The sequence below is a fragment of the Protobothrops mucrosquamatus genome, unplaced genomic scaffold, assembly GCF_001527695.2.
Source record: "Protobothrops mucrosquamatus isolate PMUCROS unplaced genomic scaffold, P.Mucros_1.0 scaffold1161, whole genome shotgun sequence".
NCBI lineage: Eukaryota > Metazoa > Chordata > Lepidosauria > Squamata > Viperidae > Protobothrops > Protobothrops mucrosquamatus.
Window position 1 is genome coordinate 837411 of NW_015387376.1, and position 16318 is coordinate 853728.

The window sequence follows — 16318 nt, forward strand, 5'->3', positions numbered from 1 at the left end:
TTGTGGCAACCTCTTAGATATCGGAACAGTGCTATCACGTCACCCCTAGTCCTTCTTTTCATTAAATTAGACATCCAGTCCATCCAGAGTTAATGTCCTCCTTTGTAAGGTGGAAATCTTAACAAATGCCAACTGAAGGAAAAGAGGCATTTATTTATTCTGAAGGAGGATGTCCATTAATCTCTTGCAAAAAAAAAAAAAAAGAGAGAGAGAGTAAAATATGCAATTAGAAGCAAGCGAGCTGTGGTTTTCAGATTTGGCAGGGAATTACAGTCACAGATGGCTTGACAGTTTCTAAAGATTTTTCCAGGCTTTTGATATCGATACCATTTTTTTTTAATGCGGCTTTATTGTGTGTCTTAAGTTTAACCAGAATAGCCACAGGCGGAGAAGCAAAGTTTTATATGGTTTAAGTGGCCCTATTTCCAAATATTACATTCATCTAAACCAGGCATTAAGCATTCATTTTCTTGAACAAGAAAACATTGGTTGTGTTAACCTAGACAACTAATCTAGGTCAAGTAGATTTTTTTTTTAAAAAAATATCTTTATTAGGGTCTTTATTACTGTCTTTAATATTTATATTTTTTGCAGAGAATATCCTGAAAAAACATACGGGGTTCTGTATTCTAAACTGCATGTGCCATGAAAGAATGAGGCAAGTAAACTAGAAAGTTTGAAATAACAAAAATAACAGTTACTGAGTTGGAAGGGACCTTGGAGGTCTTCTAGCCCAACCTGCTCCTTCAGCAGAAAACCTTATACTATTTCACACAAATGGTTGTTCCATTCTCTTCTTAAAAGCCTCCAGTGATGGAGCACCCACAACTTCTGAAGGCAAGTCATTCCACTGGTTAATTGTTCTCACTGTCAGGAAATTTCTCCTCAGTTCCAGGTTGCGTCTCTCCCTGGTTAGTTTCCATCCGTTGCTTCTGTCCTGCCTTCAGGTGCTTTGGAGAAGAGCTTGACTCCCTCTTCTTTGTGGCAGCCCCTCAAATATTGGATATCAATATCCAATGTGTTTATAAATTTAGATATATTTATTTAGAAATATATTTATACATTTAGATATAAATGGAGGGGGCTAAGTCTGAGCAGCGTTTGGGAGAGAAAATAGGTTTCAGATTATAGCTTTCTTCAGTTTGTTGCCAATGAGATATACTGTAACTGCAGTTCTCAAGGGCAAAAATCAGAAGTTCTCAGGGTCAAAAATGCAGGCATCATCAAGAGACTAAATATGAAAGGTAATATATTTGCCTTTCTTTACAGTTAAGTGGATATAAATATAAAGAGCCAGTTTGGTCCACTGATTAAGGCAGCAGGATAGCAACCAGGAAACTGTGAGTTCTAGTTCTTCCTTAGGCACAAAAGCCATCTGGGTGACTTTAGACCAATCACCAGGAGATGGTGAGTTCTAGTCCCTCCTCAGGCTTGAAAACCAGCTGGTTGACTTTGGGCCAATCATCAGGAGATGCCGAGTTCTAATCCCGCCTAAGGCTTGAAAACCCACTGGGTGACTTTGGGTCAATCACCAGGAGACAATGAGTTCTAGTCCTGCCTTAGGCTAGAAAGCTGGCTGGGTGACTTTGGGCCAACGCCTTTCTCTCAGTCCATCCCACCTCACAGGGTTATTGTGTAAAAAATAGGAGGAAGAAAGGATATTGTATACGTTTTGCCTCTTTGAGTTACTTGTAAAAAAAGCAATAAAGGCAGGATATAAATAAATACATATAAGTTTCTGCCTACAAGGTTTGACAATACAGAGAACCTAATTTGTCCTCCTAAATTATTCTTAGGGGTTTGTGCATTTATTTATTCATTCTCAAAATACATATGCTTCCCTTCCTACGTTTATGTATTACTCTGGTTAGCTCATATCAATTAAAAACCAGTGAAATGTAATCACATTCCAGAAGGGAAAAATGAAACAAAGAGGGGAACAAATAGTGAAGGAAGAGACAGAAACACCAGTGAAAACAGAGCATTAAATAAAATGCACATTTCAGGAAAAAAATAGATGTCTTTTAAACATAAACATCTTTAGAAAAGAAGGGGGAATTATTATTGAGGTTGCTGACCTAGGCTCATGGGAAAAAACATTCCAGCATTGGTTCTAATTTTCATACTTTTAAAAGCAGTTTATTGTCATTTTGTGGGTTTTTTTAATTATTTCATGGTTCGTTTTATCGTTTGCCATCTACTGATGACTTTTTTTTCCAGGAGAAATGGTGCAGATATATAAACAAGTAGACATGCAGCTATTTTTTCCAACTGTTTATCCTAGTGGGAAATCCTTTCTATAAGCAGAGAGATAATACAGAAGTAAAAATAAATGTGTGTGGAGTTTTATTGTCCCATCTGCTTATCAATCATAGAATAGGCTCATCAGAAAATGGCTACGCTCTCAAGCTCCTTGTGTATTTTATTTTGCAAACACTAATGTTTGCAAATAGTTATGGAGGGGGGGAAAACACAGCCTGAGAGATAGTTGCCTACACGTGGCACAGGTTAACAAGACGCTCGCTGAGCTATTGATAATTCACCATTGCTGTGAATGGAGGCTTGGATGCTTTTGAGTATTCAAGAGTTCAAGGCTGAGACATGATGCTAGAAGCTGAGCTGGATTATGTTTTTCTGCAAGGAAAAAGATCTCTACCAAGCCTCATCCATAAATATTCCAGCTTAAGAGAGGCTTTCTTCAAAGACCTGGCCTGTTGGAGCCCCCAGGCCAAAGTCTTCTATGATGAAGAGAAAGGGCCTTCAAACAGAAGCCTCAAACTCTTGAGTTGCTGCAATGGCAACATCTGGAGATGAAGTAAAGTTAGCAGATCGGCAGCTGAAAGACATGGGTGAAGGGGGGAAGAAAGCATAGGGAGGGAGGAGAGGGAGGGAGGGGAAAGGAGAGGGAGGGAGGGAGGGAGGGAGGGATGGATGGAAGGAAGGAAGGAAGGAAGGAAGGAAGGGAAGGAAGGAAGGAAGGAAGGAAGGAAGGNTTGTGGCAACCTCTTAGATATCGGAACAGTGCTATCACGTCACCCCTAGTCCTTCTTTTCATTAAATTAGACATCCAGTCCATCCAGAGTTAATGTCCTCCTTTGTAAGGTGGAAATCTTAACAAATGCCAACTGAAGGAAAAGAGGCATTTATTTATTCTGAAGGAGGATGTCCATTAATCTCTTGCAAAAAAAAAAAGAGAGAGAGAGTAAAATATGCAATTAGAAGCAAGCGAGCTGTGGTTTTCAGATTTGGCAGGGAATTACAGTCACAGATGGCTTGACAGTTTCTAAAGATTTTTCCAGGCTTTTGATATCGATACCATTTTTTTTTTAATGCGGCTTTATTGTGTGTCTTAAGTTTAAACAGAATAGCCACAGGCGGAAAAGCAAAGTTTTATATGGTTTGAGTGGCCCTATTTCCAAATATTACATTCATCTAAACCAAGCATTAAGCATTAATTTTCTTGAACAAGAAAACATTGGTTGTGTTAACCTAGACAACTAATCTAGGTCAAGTAGATTTTTTTTAAAAAAAAATATCTTTATTAGGGTTTTTATTACTGTCTTTAATATTTATATTTTTTGCAGAGAATATCCTGAAAAAACATACGGGGTTCTGTATTCTAAACTGCATGTGCCATGAAAGAATGAGGCAAGTAAACTAGAAAGTTTGAAATAACAAAAATAACAGTTACTGAGTTGGAAGGGACCTTGGAGGTCTTCTAGCCCAACCTGCTCCTTCAGCAAAAAACCTTATACTATTTCACACAAATGGTTGTTCCATTCTCTTCTTAAAAGCCTCCAGTGATGGAGCACCCACAACTTCTGGAGGCAAGTCGTTCCACTGATTAATTGTTCTCACTGTCAGGAAATTTCTCCTCAGTTCTAGGTTGCTTCTCTCCTTGGTTAGTTTCCATCCGTTGCTTCTTGTCCTGCCTTCAGGTGCTTTGGAGAAGAGGTTGACCCCCTATTCTTTGTGGCAGCCCCTCAAATATTGGATATCAATATCCAATGTGTTTATAAATTTAGATATATTTATTTAGAAATATATTTATACATTTAGATATAAATGGAGGGGGCTAAGTCTGAGCAGCGTTTGGGAGAAAAAATAGGTTTCAGATTATAGCTTTCTTCAGTTTGTTGCCAATGAGATATACTGTAACTGCAGTTCTCAAGGGCAAAAATCAGAAGTTCTCAGGGTCAAAAATGCAGGCATCATCAAGAGGCTAAATATGAAAGGTACTATATTTGCCTTTCTTTACAGTTAAGTGGATATAAATATAAAGAGCCAGTTTGGTCCACTGATTAAGGCAGCAGGATAGCAACCAGGAAACTGTGAGTTCTAGTCCTGCCTTAGGCACAAAAGCCAGCTGGGTGACTTTAGACCAATCACCAGGAGATGGTGAGTTCTAGTCCCTCCTTAGGCTTGAAAACCAGCTGGTTGACTTTGGGCCAATCATCAGGAGATGCCGAGTTCTAATCCCGCCTAAGGCTTGAAAACCCACTGGGTGACTTTGGGTCAATCACCAGGAGACAATGAGTTCTAGTCCTGCCTTAGGCTAGAAAGCTGGCTGGGTGACTTTGGGCCAATGCCTTTCTCTCAGTCCATCCCACCTCACAGGGTTATTGTGTAAAAAATAGGAGGAAGAAAGGATATTGTATATGTTTTGCCTCTTTGAGTTACTTGTAAAAAAAGCAATAAAGGCAGGATATAAATAAATACATATATAAGTTTCTGCCTACAAGGTTTGACAATACAGAGAACCTAACTTGTCCTCCTAAATTATTCTTAGGGGTTTGTGCATTTATTTATTTATTCTCAAAATACATATGCTTCCCTTCCTACGTTTATGTATTACTCTGGTTAGCTCATATCAATTAAAAACCAGTGAAATGTAATCACATTCCAGAAGGGAAAAATGAAACAAAGAGAGGAACAAATAGTGAAGGAAGAGACAGAAACACCAGTGAAAACAGAGCATTAAATAAAATGCACATTTCAGGAAAAAAAATAGATGTCTTTTAAACATAAACATCTTTACAAAAGAAGGGGAAATTATTATTGAGGTTGCTGACCTAGGCTCATGGGAAAAAACATTCCAGCATTGGTTCTAATTTTCATACTTTTAAAAGCAGTTTATTGTCATTTTGTGGGGTTTTTTTAATTATTTCATGGTTTGTTTTATCGTTTGCCATCTACTGATGACTTTTTTTTCCAGGAGAAATGGTGCAGATATATAAACAAGTAGACATGCAGCTATTTTTTCCAACTGTTTATCCTAGTGGGAAATCCTTTCTATAAGCAGAGAGATAATACAGAAGTAAAAATAAACATGTGTGGAGTTTTATTGTCCCATCTGCTTATCAATCATAGAATAGGCTCATCAGAAAATGGCTACGCTCTCAAGCTCCTTGTATATTTTATTTTGCAAACACTAATGTTTGCAAATAGTTATGGAGGCGGGGAAAACACAGCCTGAGAGATAGTTGCCTACACGTGGCACAGGTTAACAAGACGCTCGCTGAGCTATTGATAATTCACCGTTGCTGTGAATGGAGGCTTGGATGCTTTTGAGTATTCAAGAGTTCAAGGCTGAGACATGATGCTAGAAGCTGAGCTGGATTATGTTTTTCTGCAAGGAAAAAGATCTCTACCAAGCCTCATCCATAAATATTCCAGTTTAAGAGAGGCTTTCTTCAAAGACCTGGCCTGTTGGAGCCCCCAGGCCAAAGTCTTCTATGATGAAGAGAAAGGGCCTTCAAACAGAAGCCTCAAACTCTTGAGTTGCTGCAATGGCAACATCTGGAGATGAAGTAAAGTTAGCAGATTGGCATCTGAAAGACATGGGTGAAGGGGGGAAGAAAGCATAGGGAGGGAGGAGAGGGAGGGAGGGGGGAAGGAGAGGGAGGGATGGATGGATGGATGGAAGGAAGGAAGGAAAGAAGGAAGGAAGGAAGGAAGGAAGGAAGGAAAGGAAGGAAGGAGGAAGGAAGGAAGGAAGGAAGGAAGGAGGAAGGAAGGAAGGAAGGAAGGAAGGAAGGAAGGAAGGAAGGAAGGAAGGAAGGAAGGAAGGAGGAAGGAAGGAAAGGAAAGGAAAGGAAGGAAGGAGGAAGGAAGGAAGGAAGGAGGAAGGAAGGAAGGAAGGAAGGAAGGAAGGAAGGAAGGAAGGAAGGAAGGAAGGACCACATCCAGCCTCTATTCCAACAGCTAGCTCTATATTAAGTGAAAAACTGTTGTCGGGATTAGCAAATCAATACAATAAGTGTGTGAAACGGCTCCAGAAATCTTTGGGAACTCTATTTCACAGCAAGAGCAATTGGGGGACCAGCTGGGGGAGAAATTCCAATAGAATAACTGATGAAATTGCCATTTAGATCACAAAAGGATCGTAAAAGTCAGAAGTGGTTTGCTTGAAGCACGGGGTCGCTGTGTAACCATCGAGGATTTGTTACGAAACAGCATGAGGAGGAATTGCACCGCACCAATCTGTGGCTCTGGTCGTTGCTGTTGCTGGGATTTAAACCTTGTTAAAGGTCGGCCCCCTCGGCCATTTCACATCCCTCAACCAGCAAGTGGTAACTCCTGTCACAGCAGCAGAAGAAACCGTGGTTATTAGAAGTCCATAAAAAAAAAACCAAAAAAAACCCCCCTCCCGCACGATTAGTAGAGCAGAAGGTCATTGGTTTCCAAACCACAATAGGTGTTGCGCAAGCAGAATTAGTTAGCAGTAATTAAAAAGCCATTTAAGTACTATTTACCAAGCAGTTTATAAGAAGGAAGACTCATGCTCCATTTCTTCACAAAAGCTCTCAAGAAAGGTGCCGCTCTTTTCTCTACGAGAAAACCCTTTGTTAACCTTGGGTGATCTCAAAAGATCTAACAGGGAAGAGACCTGGTTAATCCTTGAAAGTGACCCCATAGGAAACATCCCAAGGCTACGGTGTGTAGAGCACTAGTTCCTTAACCTTGACAATTTGAAGATGTGTGAACCATTTTGGAGCCAGGAACTGGACGTGAGTCTCAGAGTAGGATCTGACCGGTGCAGAAGATCTTGAAAGGATTATTTCTCATTTTAAATCTGAACAGAACAGAATAGAATAACAGAATTGGAAGGGACCTTGGGGGTCTTCTAGTCCAACCCCCTGCTCAGGCAGGAAACCCTATATCATTTCAGACAAAAGGTTGTCCAATCCCTTCTTAAAACCTCCAGTGTTGGAGGTTCCTGGAGGCAGGTTGTTCTACTGGTTAATTGTTCTAACTGCCAGGAAATTTCTCCTTAGTTCTAGGTTGCTTCTCTCCTTGATTAGTTCCCATCCATTGCTTTCTAGTACTTTGGAAAATAGATTGGCCCCCCTCTTCTTTTTGGCAGTCCCTTAGATATTGGAACATTGGTATCATGTCAAACCCAGTCTGGAGAATTGGGTTTCCTCCATTCAAAATAGAGCTGGAAGGGATCTTGGAGGTCTTCTAGTCCAACCCCCTGCTCAAGCAGGAGACCCTATGCCATTTCTGAAGAGGTTGATCCTTCTTGGGGGGAAAAACTATCACTCAAAGAAGACTAGCATACTCTACTTTTTCTTCAGATCATATAAATCTTTCGCTTCTTATAGAGAATTGCCAAATATGACATCAGCCGCTCACTTCAGAGTTTCTCTGGCCACATTACATACTGCCAAATGTGTAGTAGGTTTTTTTTTTATTTTCAGGTTGTTGGGGTTTTTTTTGCTTCATTAAATCATGACTTTCTAAGAAGTGACATCCCACAAGATATTTATCAAAGCAAGAAAGCAGTAGAAAGGTGTGCCTTGCCTTGCCTTTAATATTTCTCCTTTTCTTCTGACATTTTTCTAGCCTAGAGATCTAATTCCATTAAATATGTACATTTTTGACTGGAAGACTTTTTCATGTCTCTTTCAGAGGCATCTTAAAAGTACATAAGGTCTGTGGGGCATCTGTTTTAAAGTGCAAATGAGGCCCACAGTAGAATATTGTCTATGAATCTTTTCAATTTATTTATATTCTGGCGGTGTTTTACCTTTCTCTGATTGTAAAACGATGTGAGGGAAGGAAAAGTCTATCATTTCTTCCTCCGAGTCCCATCGAACCATGTTATTCTGATTTAGAAGATAGCAAAGTGGAGTTTAACTCTGGTCAATTCCCTTTCTCTTGGTATTAGTAGATGTCATGTCGGGTAACTTTGAAGCTTCTCCATGACATGGAAATGCTGTGAATAATTAAGTCTTCTATTGTTCAGTAGATGTCTCCATTACGATCTTTCCACTTAAATGAGGAGGCTCTGAAACTACAGTCATGAAAAGCTGTTTAGACTTCCAAGGCCTCTGAAATGGGCTAGCACAAAGTTCATTGATGCTTACTCCTGAATGCTTCCTTTGTGTGCCTCTGCCCAACATTAATGGGTCTCTTCACCAACAACCAAGACCCAGATAAGCAGAGATGAACATCGGGATTAATACCAAACCAACAATCAAGCAGCAAACATTTCTCCAATCAAGGAACTACCAACTCAGACAAATAATGAAACAGTAGACAACAGTCTAATCAAGGAAGTATCAAGAAGAAAATAGCACTCCCACCAACATTGAAAGGGCAAGCTGTTGGCATCTGAACAAGACCACTCACTTCCAGCACTGATGATGTTACCTTGTTGGGTAATGGAAGGTCTACAGCAGTGGTTCTCAACCTTTTTAATGCCGCGACCCCAACCGGTCGTAAGTCGAGGACTAAACCGGTCATAAGTCGAGGACTAAACCGGTTGTAAGTTGAGGACTAAACCGGTCGTAAGTCAAGGACTACCCAACTGGTCGTAAGTCGAGGACTTTCCCTGCCCAGGAGCGCCGCGCATGCGTGGTTCCACCCCCTGCACCGGCCGAGGCGTAGCTGGCAAGCGGCAGAGACGGAGCAGGCCGACCACCAGCTGGCCCAGCTCAAGGAAGGTAAGGCACCTGCCAGAAAAGGGGGAAAAATGGCAGACAAAAAAGTGGCGGACAAAAAAAATGGCGGACAGCCTTGCTTGGCGACCCCCGTGAAATGGTCGATCGACCCCAAATGGGGTCCCGACCCACAGGTTGAGAACCACTGGTCTACAGAAAAACTGCCAAGTTCAGAGAGCACCAAGGACCTCACAGTTCTCCTCCTCCTCCTCCTCCTCCTCTTCCTCTTCCTCCCCACAAACCCCACTCATTTCTAGCCCTGATTGTGTTGCCTAATTATGTCATGAAATGTCTGCAAGAGAACCACCAAGCTCAGAGAGCACCAAGGACATCACAGTTCAACCCGGAGCCACAAATATAAACATACAAAGAATGGTTGCTGGAATTGGGTATCAGTCTTCCAATATCTCAGGAGTTGCCACAGAGAAGAGGGGGTCAACCTGTTCTCCAAAGCACCAGAAGGCAGAACAGGAAACAACAAATGGAAACTAATCAAGGAGAGAAGCAACCTAAAACTAAGGAGAAATTTACTGACAGTGAGAACAATTAACCAGTGGAACAGCTTGCCTCCAGAATTTGTGAATGCTCTAACACTGGACGTTTTTAAGAAGACACTGGACAACCATTTGTCTGAAATGGTATAGGTTCTCCTGCTTGGGCAGGGGGCTGGACTAGAAGACCTCCAAGATCCCTTCCAGCTCTATTCTATTCTATTCTATTCTATTCTATTCTATTCTATTGGATCCATTCATCATTATTTCACACGGAGCAAATAAATCTAAAGCAGCATGAAAAGAGGACTGGTTCAGAGAGGAAGGATGTCTTCTTTACTAGCAAGTGAACAATCGTTAAATTATGTCTCTTTGGGTTGAAAGTCAGGATGACCTGGAATGTGCACAATTGGAGACAGGGCACAATGTCGTCTTCCGCTTTACTTAAAAGGTGATCAGGGAATTAGAAGTTCAGCCCTACACAAACATGGTGAAAGTGACTTTCAGAAAAGAGAAAGACTGCAAGAAGACCTTGAAGTGTTGTTCAGATAGTCAAAAGGGCCTCATAGAAAAGATCAGTTCTGTCTGGCAGACTATCAAACAGTGGATCTGAGATACTGGAAAGCAAATTCTGATTACTTTCTTCTTTCAAAATAACCTTTCTAAAGAGGAGGTGAGTTTGAGTTTATCAGCCATCAGTCAGGATGCTTTAATTTGGATCCTTGCGCTGAGCAGGAGATTGGACTTGATAGCACAACAGTCCTTACCAACTCTCTGTTTCTATTTCTGGGCTTCCCAGAAGTGTCTGAATGGAAACCAAGGGGAAAATCTAGAGTTAAATTAAAGTTGTTCATTTAGATGCCCCTTATACACCACTGCAATCGCCGCTGGCTCTGAGCATCTAGCTTTTTTACAATCGGATCAATACAATTTGGTATAGTACAGGAGAGGAGACATTACCAGGGTAATGTTATTATAGATAATATCGTTATTGGTATGTTAAAGGGTGGGGACTCCTTATTATGAGTGTATATTTCCAAGTGGGTAGTGTTCCGGTTAAGATACGGACAGAGGAGGGTTTTCGGTCCAGAATTAGTAAAACGTCTTTACACCTCTGACTCCAGTGTCATGGAGAATGTTGTCTCGAGCCCAAGAGATACAACAACAGAAAAGAGCTAACTCTGGGGTCTCTGAAGATGACATTCCTGTGAGTTTGGATGCATAATGTTCCATCTGACCTTAGGTGCAATCCCCAAACAACTGGAGGGCCACTTGAAGACCATCGGCATTGACAACGTCACCTTTGGTCAATTGCAAAAGGCAGCCTTGCTCGGAACAGCTTACATCCTGTGACAATACTTTCAAGACCATCAAACATGGGACATCTGCCTCTCCCAGGTCTTGGGAAGGACTTGATAGGTGGACTAAAAAGCCAAATCCTGGCTGACTGGCTGACAAACCGTAATAAAAGCTTTCATGCTTTTTATCCATGTATTCCATGGAATAATTGGGGTGTCCCATGCTTCTCTTTTTGGTGAGTGGTTCCATCATCTGTAGCATCTTGCAAAATTGTGAAGGGGAGAGAGGGGAGAGCAGGGATAGTCAGTCACAAGATCAGCAAATGTGTTTTGCTTCCACAGGGGTAAGCAGGTGTTTTAGAGCACCAGATGAGATACGTCCGTCCAGGCTTGTGCAAACAATCTCCAAATCACGCTTGTTATTCATCAGGAGCTTGAAACCATCTGAATTCTGGCACTCCCAGACTTCAGATGGCACACAATGGCTGGTAATGAACAACACCTGTGCTTACCTCAATTAACTACTCCGATCTGAACACGTTGGCAGAACATTGGAGGAAGGATAAAGAGGATGCAAAAAAAGGGAGCCAGAGAGGAAAAAGATTTTTCCACCGGCTTCGTGCAATTCCGCTGCAGTCCCAAGGATTCCAGAGCTTCGGATTTTGTTTAGAAAATCGGGCATCAAAGGAGGAAGGCAAGGAGGGGCCGGTTTGGCCTGGAGCCAAAAAGCAAGACGTTGCACCAGGAGCCAACTGCTGAGATCGGAGCAACCACATTTTAAATAGGAAGATTTTGAGCAGGGCCAGTTCCCTCTCCCTCCCACCCCAACTTCTCCCCAGTCAGGGCTTCAATGCCTTTACTTCACTAATTGAATTTCTGTTAAAGCACGGGCTGTAATTGAAGACCCCAAATTTATGATATTGGGGAGGAAGGTGTGCCTGGTAATAAATGCAATATTACTGTCACTTTTAATGGAGTCTTCTGTGTTCCCTCTGCCGTTGTCTCTGATATAGCTACCGCATCAATGTTGTGTGTAGACAATTGAATTAATTGGAGATAGGGCCATTAACTCAACCTGAATACCTCTGATTGCTTCTGTAAATAAGGTTAGAGAGCAAATGGCTAATCTTTGTTGTCGTTAGAGATTCTTTATCTTTTTTTTCCCCCCACATTTTCACACTGCTTGACGCACTGGAATTGTTGGGCTGTGCCGTTTCATGCCTTTGCCATTCTTCTTTGCATATCACAAAACCATAATTGTATCACCCTTCCATTCCATTTCGCGTATCAGTGTAAAATACAGGGCTGGAGGGAGCCCTGTGCTGAATTAGAGCTTATAAAAATCACCGGACCAACAAATTAATAAGACACAATGAATATACTGGAACGTGGGATGGAGGTCATTGTCAATAAATAATAAAAAAAATGTTGTAAACAAATTAACCGGCGGAAGTTTGCCATTCAAGGGCTGCCAATGCAACCATCGCAGCCTCGTTAGAGAAGGCAAGATCGATTTTTTTAAGAAAGTTGACCAAATGTTTGCAAAGAATTTAGGCCATGGATTTGCTGTCTGTTGAGGCAGCAGCTTCAGCCTAACATTTGCTCCTCTTATATTGCGATATTTATTTTTAAGGTGTCGTGTTCTTGAATTTAGATTTTCCTTCAGTGCTAGATGGGAGTTTGTGGGGGGAGGAGGAGGAGGAGGAGGAGGAGGAGGAGGAGGAGGACAACTGTGGAGTCCTAGGTGCTCTTTGAGCTTAGTAGTTTTCTTGCAGACCTTTCATTATCCAACTAGGGAATGTCATCAGCACCAGGACTGTCTTTGTAATTTCTCCTATTAAATCCTCTTTCAGTTAGGCTCACCCCCAAAAAATTGCACACAGGAGAAAAACTCTGCCATCCAATCCTTAACCCCATTGTCTACAAATTTCAGTAAGATTTATTTCTAAATAAATCAGGAGCATCAAGTTGCTTAGGAGAAAGTCTTAACTGAACTGCATGTGGCTTCCATTGGAACAAAGATGTGTTATAGCAAGGTAGACAAAGACAAATTGTGGCGTTTTCTTGGAGGGTCTTCTTGCAAGTCACAATTTGTCTTTCATTGTGTGGCTTGGACTCAATGGAAAGCTATTAGAATCTGAACCAGAGAAGAAGACCACACGTTGGTGAAGGATATTGCCTGGAGATTGTTTGTCATTTGTCAACCTAACTATAATGTGGCAATTTACTGAACATTTCTGCTTTAATCTTCTACAGCCTGGATAATTATTCAAGCTGTTGGAACAAGTAATTATCCTTGAGAGCAAGTCTTCCATTTTTTCCTCCTTCCAGGCACTTTGCCTCAATGTAAATGAGTTACAGAGAGGGTTCAGATGGGCCCACATGCTCTGTGCTTTTTTCCAAAGAGTTTTGGACAGCAGGTTACACCATTATGCAAAAATGACTATAAAAATGGAAATAAAAAATACCCAGGAACTAACGAAGTAGGAGAGAGAGAAAATATAAATTCTCGTTTGGCTGCTTGTTTTTGTCTTTGAAGAGGTAGCCAGGAAGGGGGGGGAATAACTATTTTTAACCATTCTATATTTCCATTCTAATTAGATTATCTACAGATACTCGGCTCCACTCACCCAACCTATCCAAATGGTTTTTGATTTTATATTTGCAAAAAAAAAAAAGTTAGTTAGGTCTTCTTCCAGAATTTGAGATTTCAGAATATTATCCCTAAGATGGAAGAGGTGGGACATGGCTCTTTAAGGGCTCCAGTTGAGGTGGTAGAGATGTTCAGTGTCTCCATACTAACCACTTAATCATGATGGAAAAAACCTTTGTGGAGTCCTTAGTGCTCTCTGAGCTTGGTGGTTTTCTTGCAGATGTTCCATCACCAAACTAGGTAACATCACCACTAGTGCTGATGATGTTACCTAGTTGGGTAATGAAATGTCTGAAAGAAAACCACCAATCCTAGAGAGCACAGGATTCCACAGTTCAAAAGATGTTCCTTTTCATTTTAGTTTTGGTTATTCCTTTGTAAATTAGGTTGATCGTGCAGTATCTCAAAAACGAGATTCATATCTAGGCTTTGCTGATACGCACATAATTTTTCATCCAATACTTGTATAATCTGATTAATTATCTGCTTTTTACTCAATAAAGCTATGAAATGCCCTTTCTCAGGTGGATAGTGCCAGTGACATTTTGATTACTGAACGTATTTACAATTCAAGGAGAGGAGTCCGCTCGTTCTGGAGATTAATAATTGTCAGTCCTGCACATGATATCTGTAACAACTCCATTTCATCTTTAAAGCAGTTTATTAAAATATTAAGAGTAAATGATGTGATGAAAATAATGCAATAACCATCTCAGCAGTGAACTGGGAGAAAGAAGAAATGCGTAAATTATCCATTTGTTGGTCATTTATGGTGCAGAAAAAATAAGCTGTGGCTCCGGTAATCATTTAAGACGATCTTGGAAAATGAATCTCTAACTTAAGGAAGTCCACAGAGACAACATAAAAGCTAGACACATCAGAAGATCACTTATTTCCTCAAATTACAGAGACCTTTAAAAAAAAAGTTCTTTGTACAGTATTTGTGAAATGTTGACTACAATCAGCTACAAGACACAGTTCGTGTCAAAGAGGCTGGACAATTCAGTGCAGACCCTAAATTCAGACGCCAAAAGCCCACATGATGTTTTCTGCATCGTGGTACAATTGACATGAATTATATAATCTACATCACGGGTGTGAAACTCGCCACGTCACGTGATGTATCACAACTTTTTTTTGCATTGCTGGAGCTGGGATTAGTGCGGCCTCCGCATGATGCAACCAGCCCACAGGCCAGCAGTTTGACATCCATGATCTCCATGATTAATGTCTTATGTACCATGGTATCATCATACCTGTGACATCATGTGCCCTCCATTTTGGATAAAAGACCTAAACCCAGGGCCAACAACGAGTAATGGTATAAAATTGCAAGATTCGGCTTCTTGGAGGGCACACCTTGGTCATCTGATGTATAAGTAGATACGCAATTTGCTGCACAAAGAGTTGAAACTTCCTGTCTTGCCACTTTATGACTCTGATCCAGAAATTAGGTCAATCCCTCAACTCTTGACTTACTGAAGTTCCACAATGATATCTCCTGTCGAATTCTGTTCAGTTAGGTAACCATGACCACCAGCAACAACTATTTAAATCAGAATAGAGCTGGAAGGGACCTGGGAGGTCTTCTAGTCCAATCCCCTGCTCAAGCAGGAGACCCTATACCATCTCAGACAAGTGGTCGTCCAGTCTCTTCTTAAAAACCTCCAGTGATGAAGCACCCACAACTTCTGAAGGCAACTTCCACTGGTTAATTGTCCTCACTGTTAGGAAGTTTCTTCTTAATTCTAGGTTACTTCTCTCCTTGATTAGTTTCCATCCGTTGCCCTCTGGTGCTTTGGAAGATCAGTTGACCCCCACCATCCAGTCAGAGCTGAAGAAGCCTCTTGGATGAGAAGCAAAACATCTTCAAAGAAAAACAAGAAAGTCCAGTTTGGGACAACCAAAATCTGGATGACTGAGAATGTCCATAGACATTTATGGACTAATATACAAGCCGTATGCCTTCCCATCTCATATGTTCAGTGAAATTGGAAAGATAACATTCATCGTTGCAAAAGGCCAAGACGAATTGGGAAATACGTTTTACGGTTCCTTTCTGTCTCTCAGACTGATACTATCTCAGAGAGATGGCTAAATTAGCTAGAATGCCTCTTGCTATCTACATTTACTTCTAGAGTTTAGTGCTATCATTAGATCTTAAAAGCACCAAATAATAAACCTTTCAGTGTTTGGAAATTGAGTTTTATCTCTTCCTTACAAGCTTTTTTCTTTCTCTTTTTCTTGACTGGTGTTACAATTGGCCGTGTCACTTTGCATTACACGTTTTGCTGTTATGAATTAAATTGACTTCTTATTGGAATGTCATGTTTTTGCTGCTAGAGATAGCCTGTGCAGTGTCTCTCTTCTTCTTTTTTCTGTAGTAAAATCAAATAGATTTTTTTTAAGCATTTGTTGCCCTCTAAATGTTCTGGATTGCATGTCCCATCAGCATACCCAGTGATAAGGAACAGTTAGCAGAATAAATCTCTGAAGGAAACCACATTGGTAAAAGCTGATCTAGAAGGAGATATGGAGGACACCAAACCTTTCTAGAATTCCTCAAGTCCTCCTTGAAAAGTAGCTATATTATTGCAAGTTGCTTCCTTGACTGATCTCAACCCCTTTCTTTCTTCTCAAAGTTGCAGCAGCAGAAAAAGGAGTTGACCTATTTTTTTTTTTTTTTGTAATACACAGCCACTCTTTAGAGCACACAACTCAGTTAGGTGACCCTTAAAGTGGCCATGCAGGCTGTCAGAGTCTCCTAATAAAAATCCATGCATCTAGTGGGCCACCTGCTTGGTTTGTGGGTTTGATTAAATGGTGTTGGGTTTTTTTTTCCCCTCCTTCTGATCTTCAAGGGCATTTCATCACTCCACATCTTGGAAAACCAGCCCTTCCATTTTCAGTCAGTGTGTTCAGAAGGAG

General features: G+C 40.9%; 1 protein-coding gene across 1 annotated transcript in view; it reads left to right on the forward strand.

The window, feature by feature from the left end:
* Window positions 1-16318, forward strand: part of AFF2 (AF4/FMR2 family member 2) — a 263663-nt gene that overhangs the window by 224538 nt on the left and 22807 nt on the right. The window contains exon 9 of the mRNA XM_015820688.1: window positions 12591-12669. Coding sequence (XP_015676174.1) covers window positions 12591-12669 — 79 coding nt within the window. The remainder of the gene's footprint in view (window positions 1-12590; window positions 12670-16318) is intronic.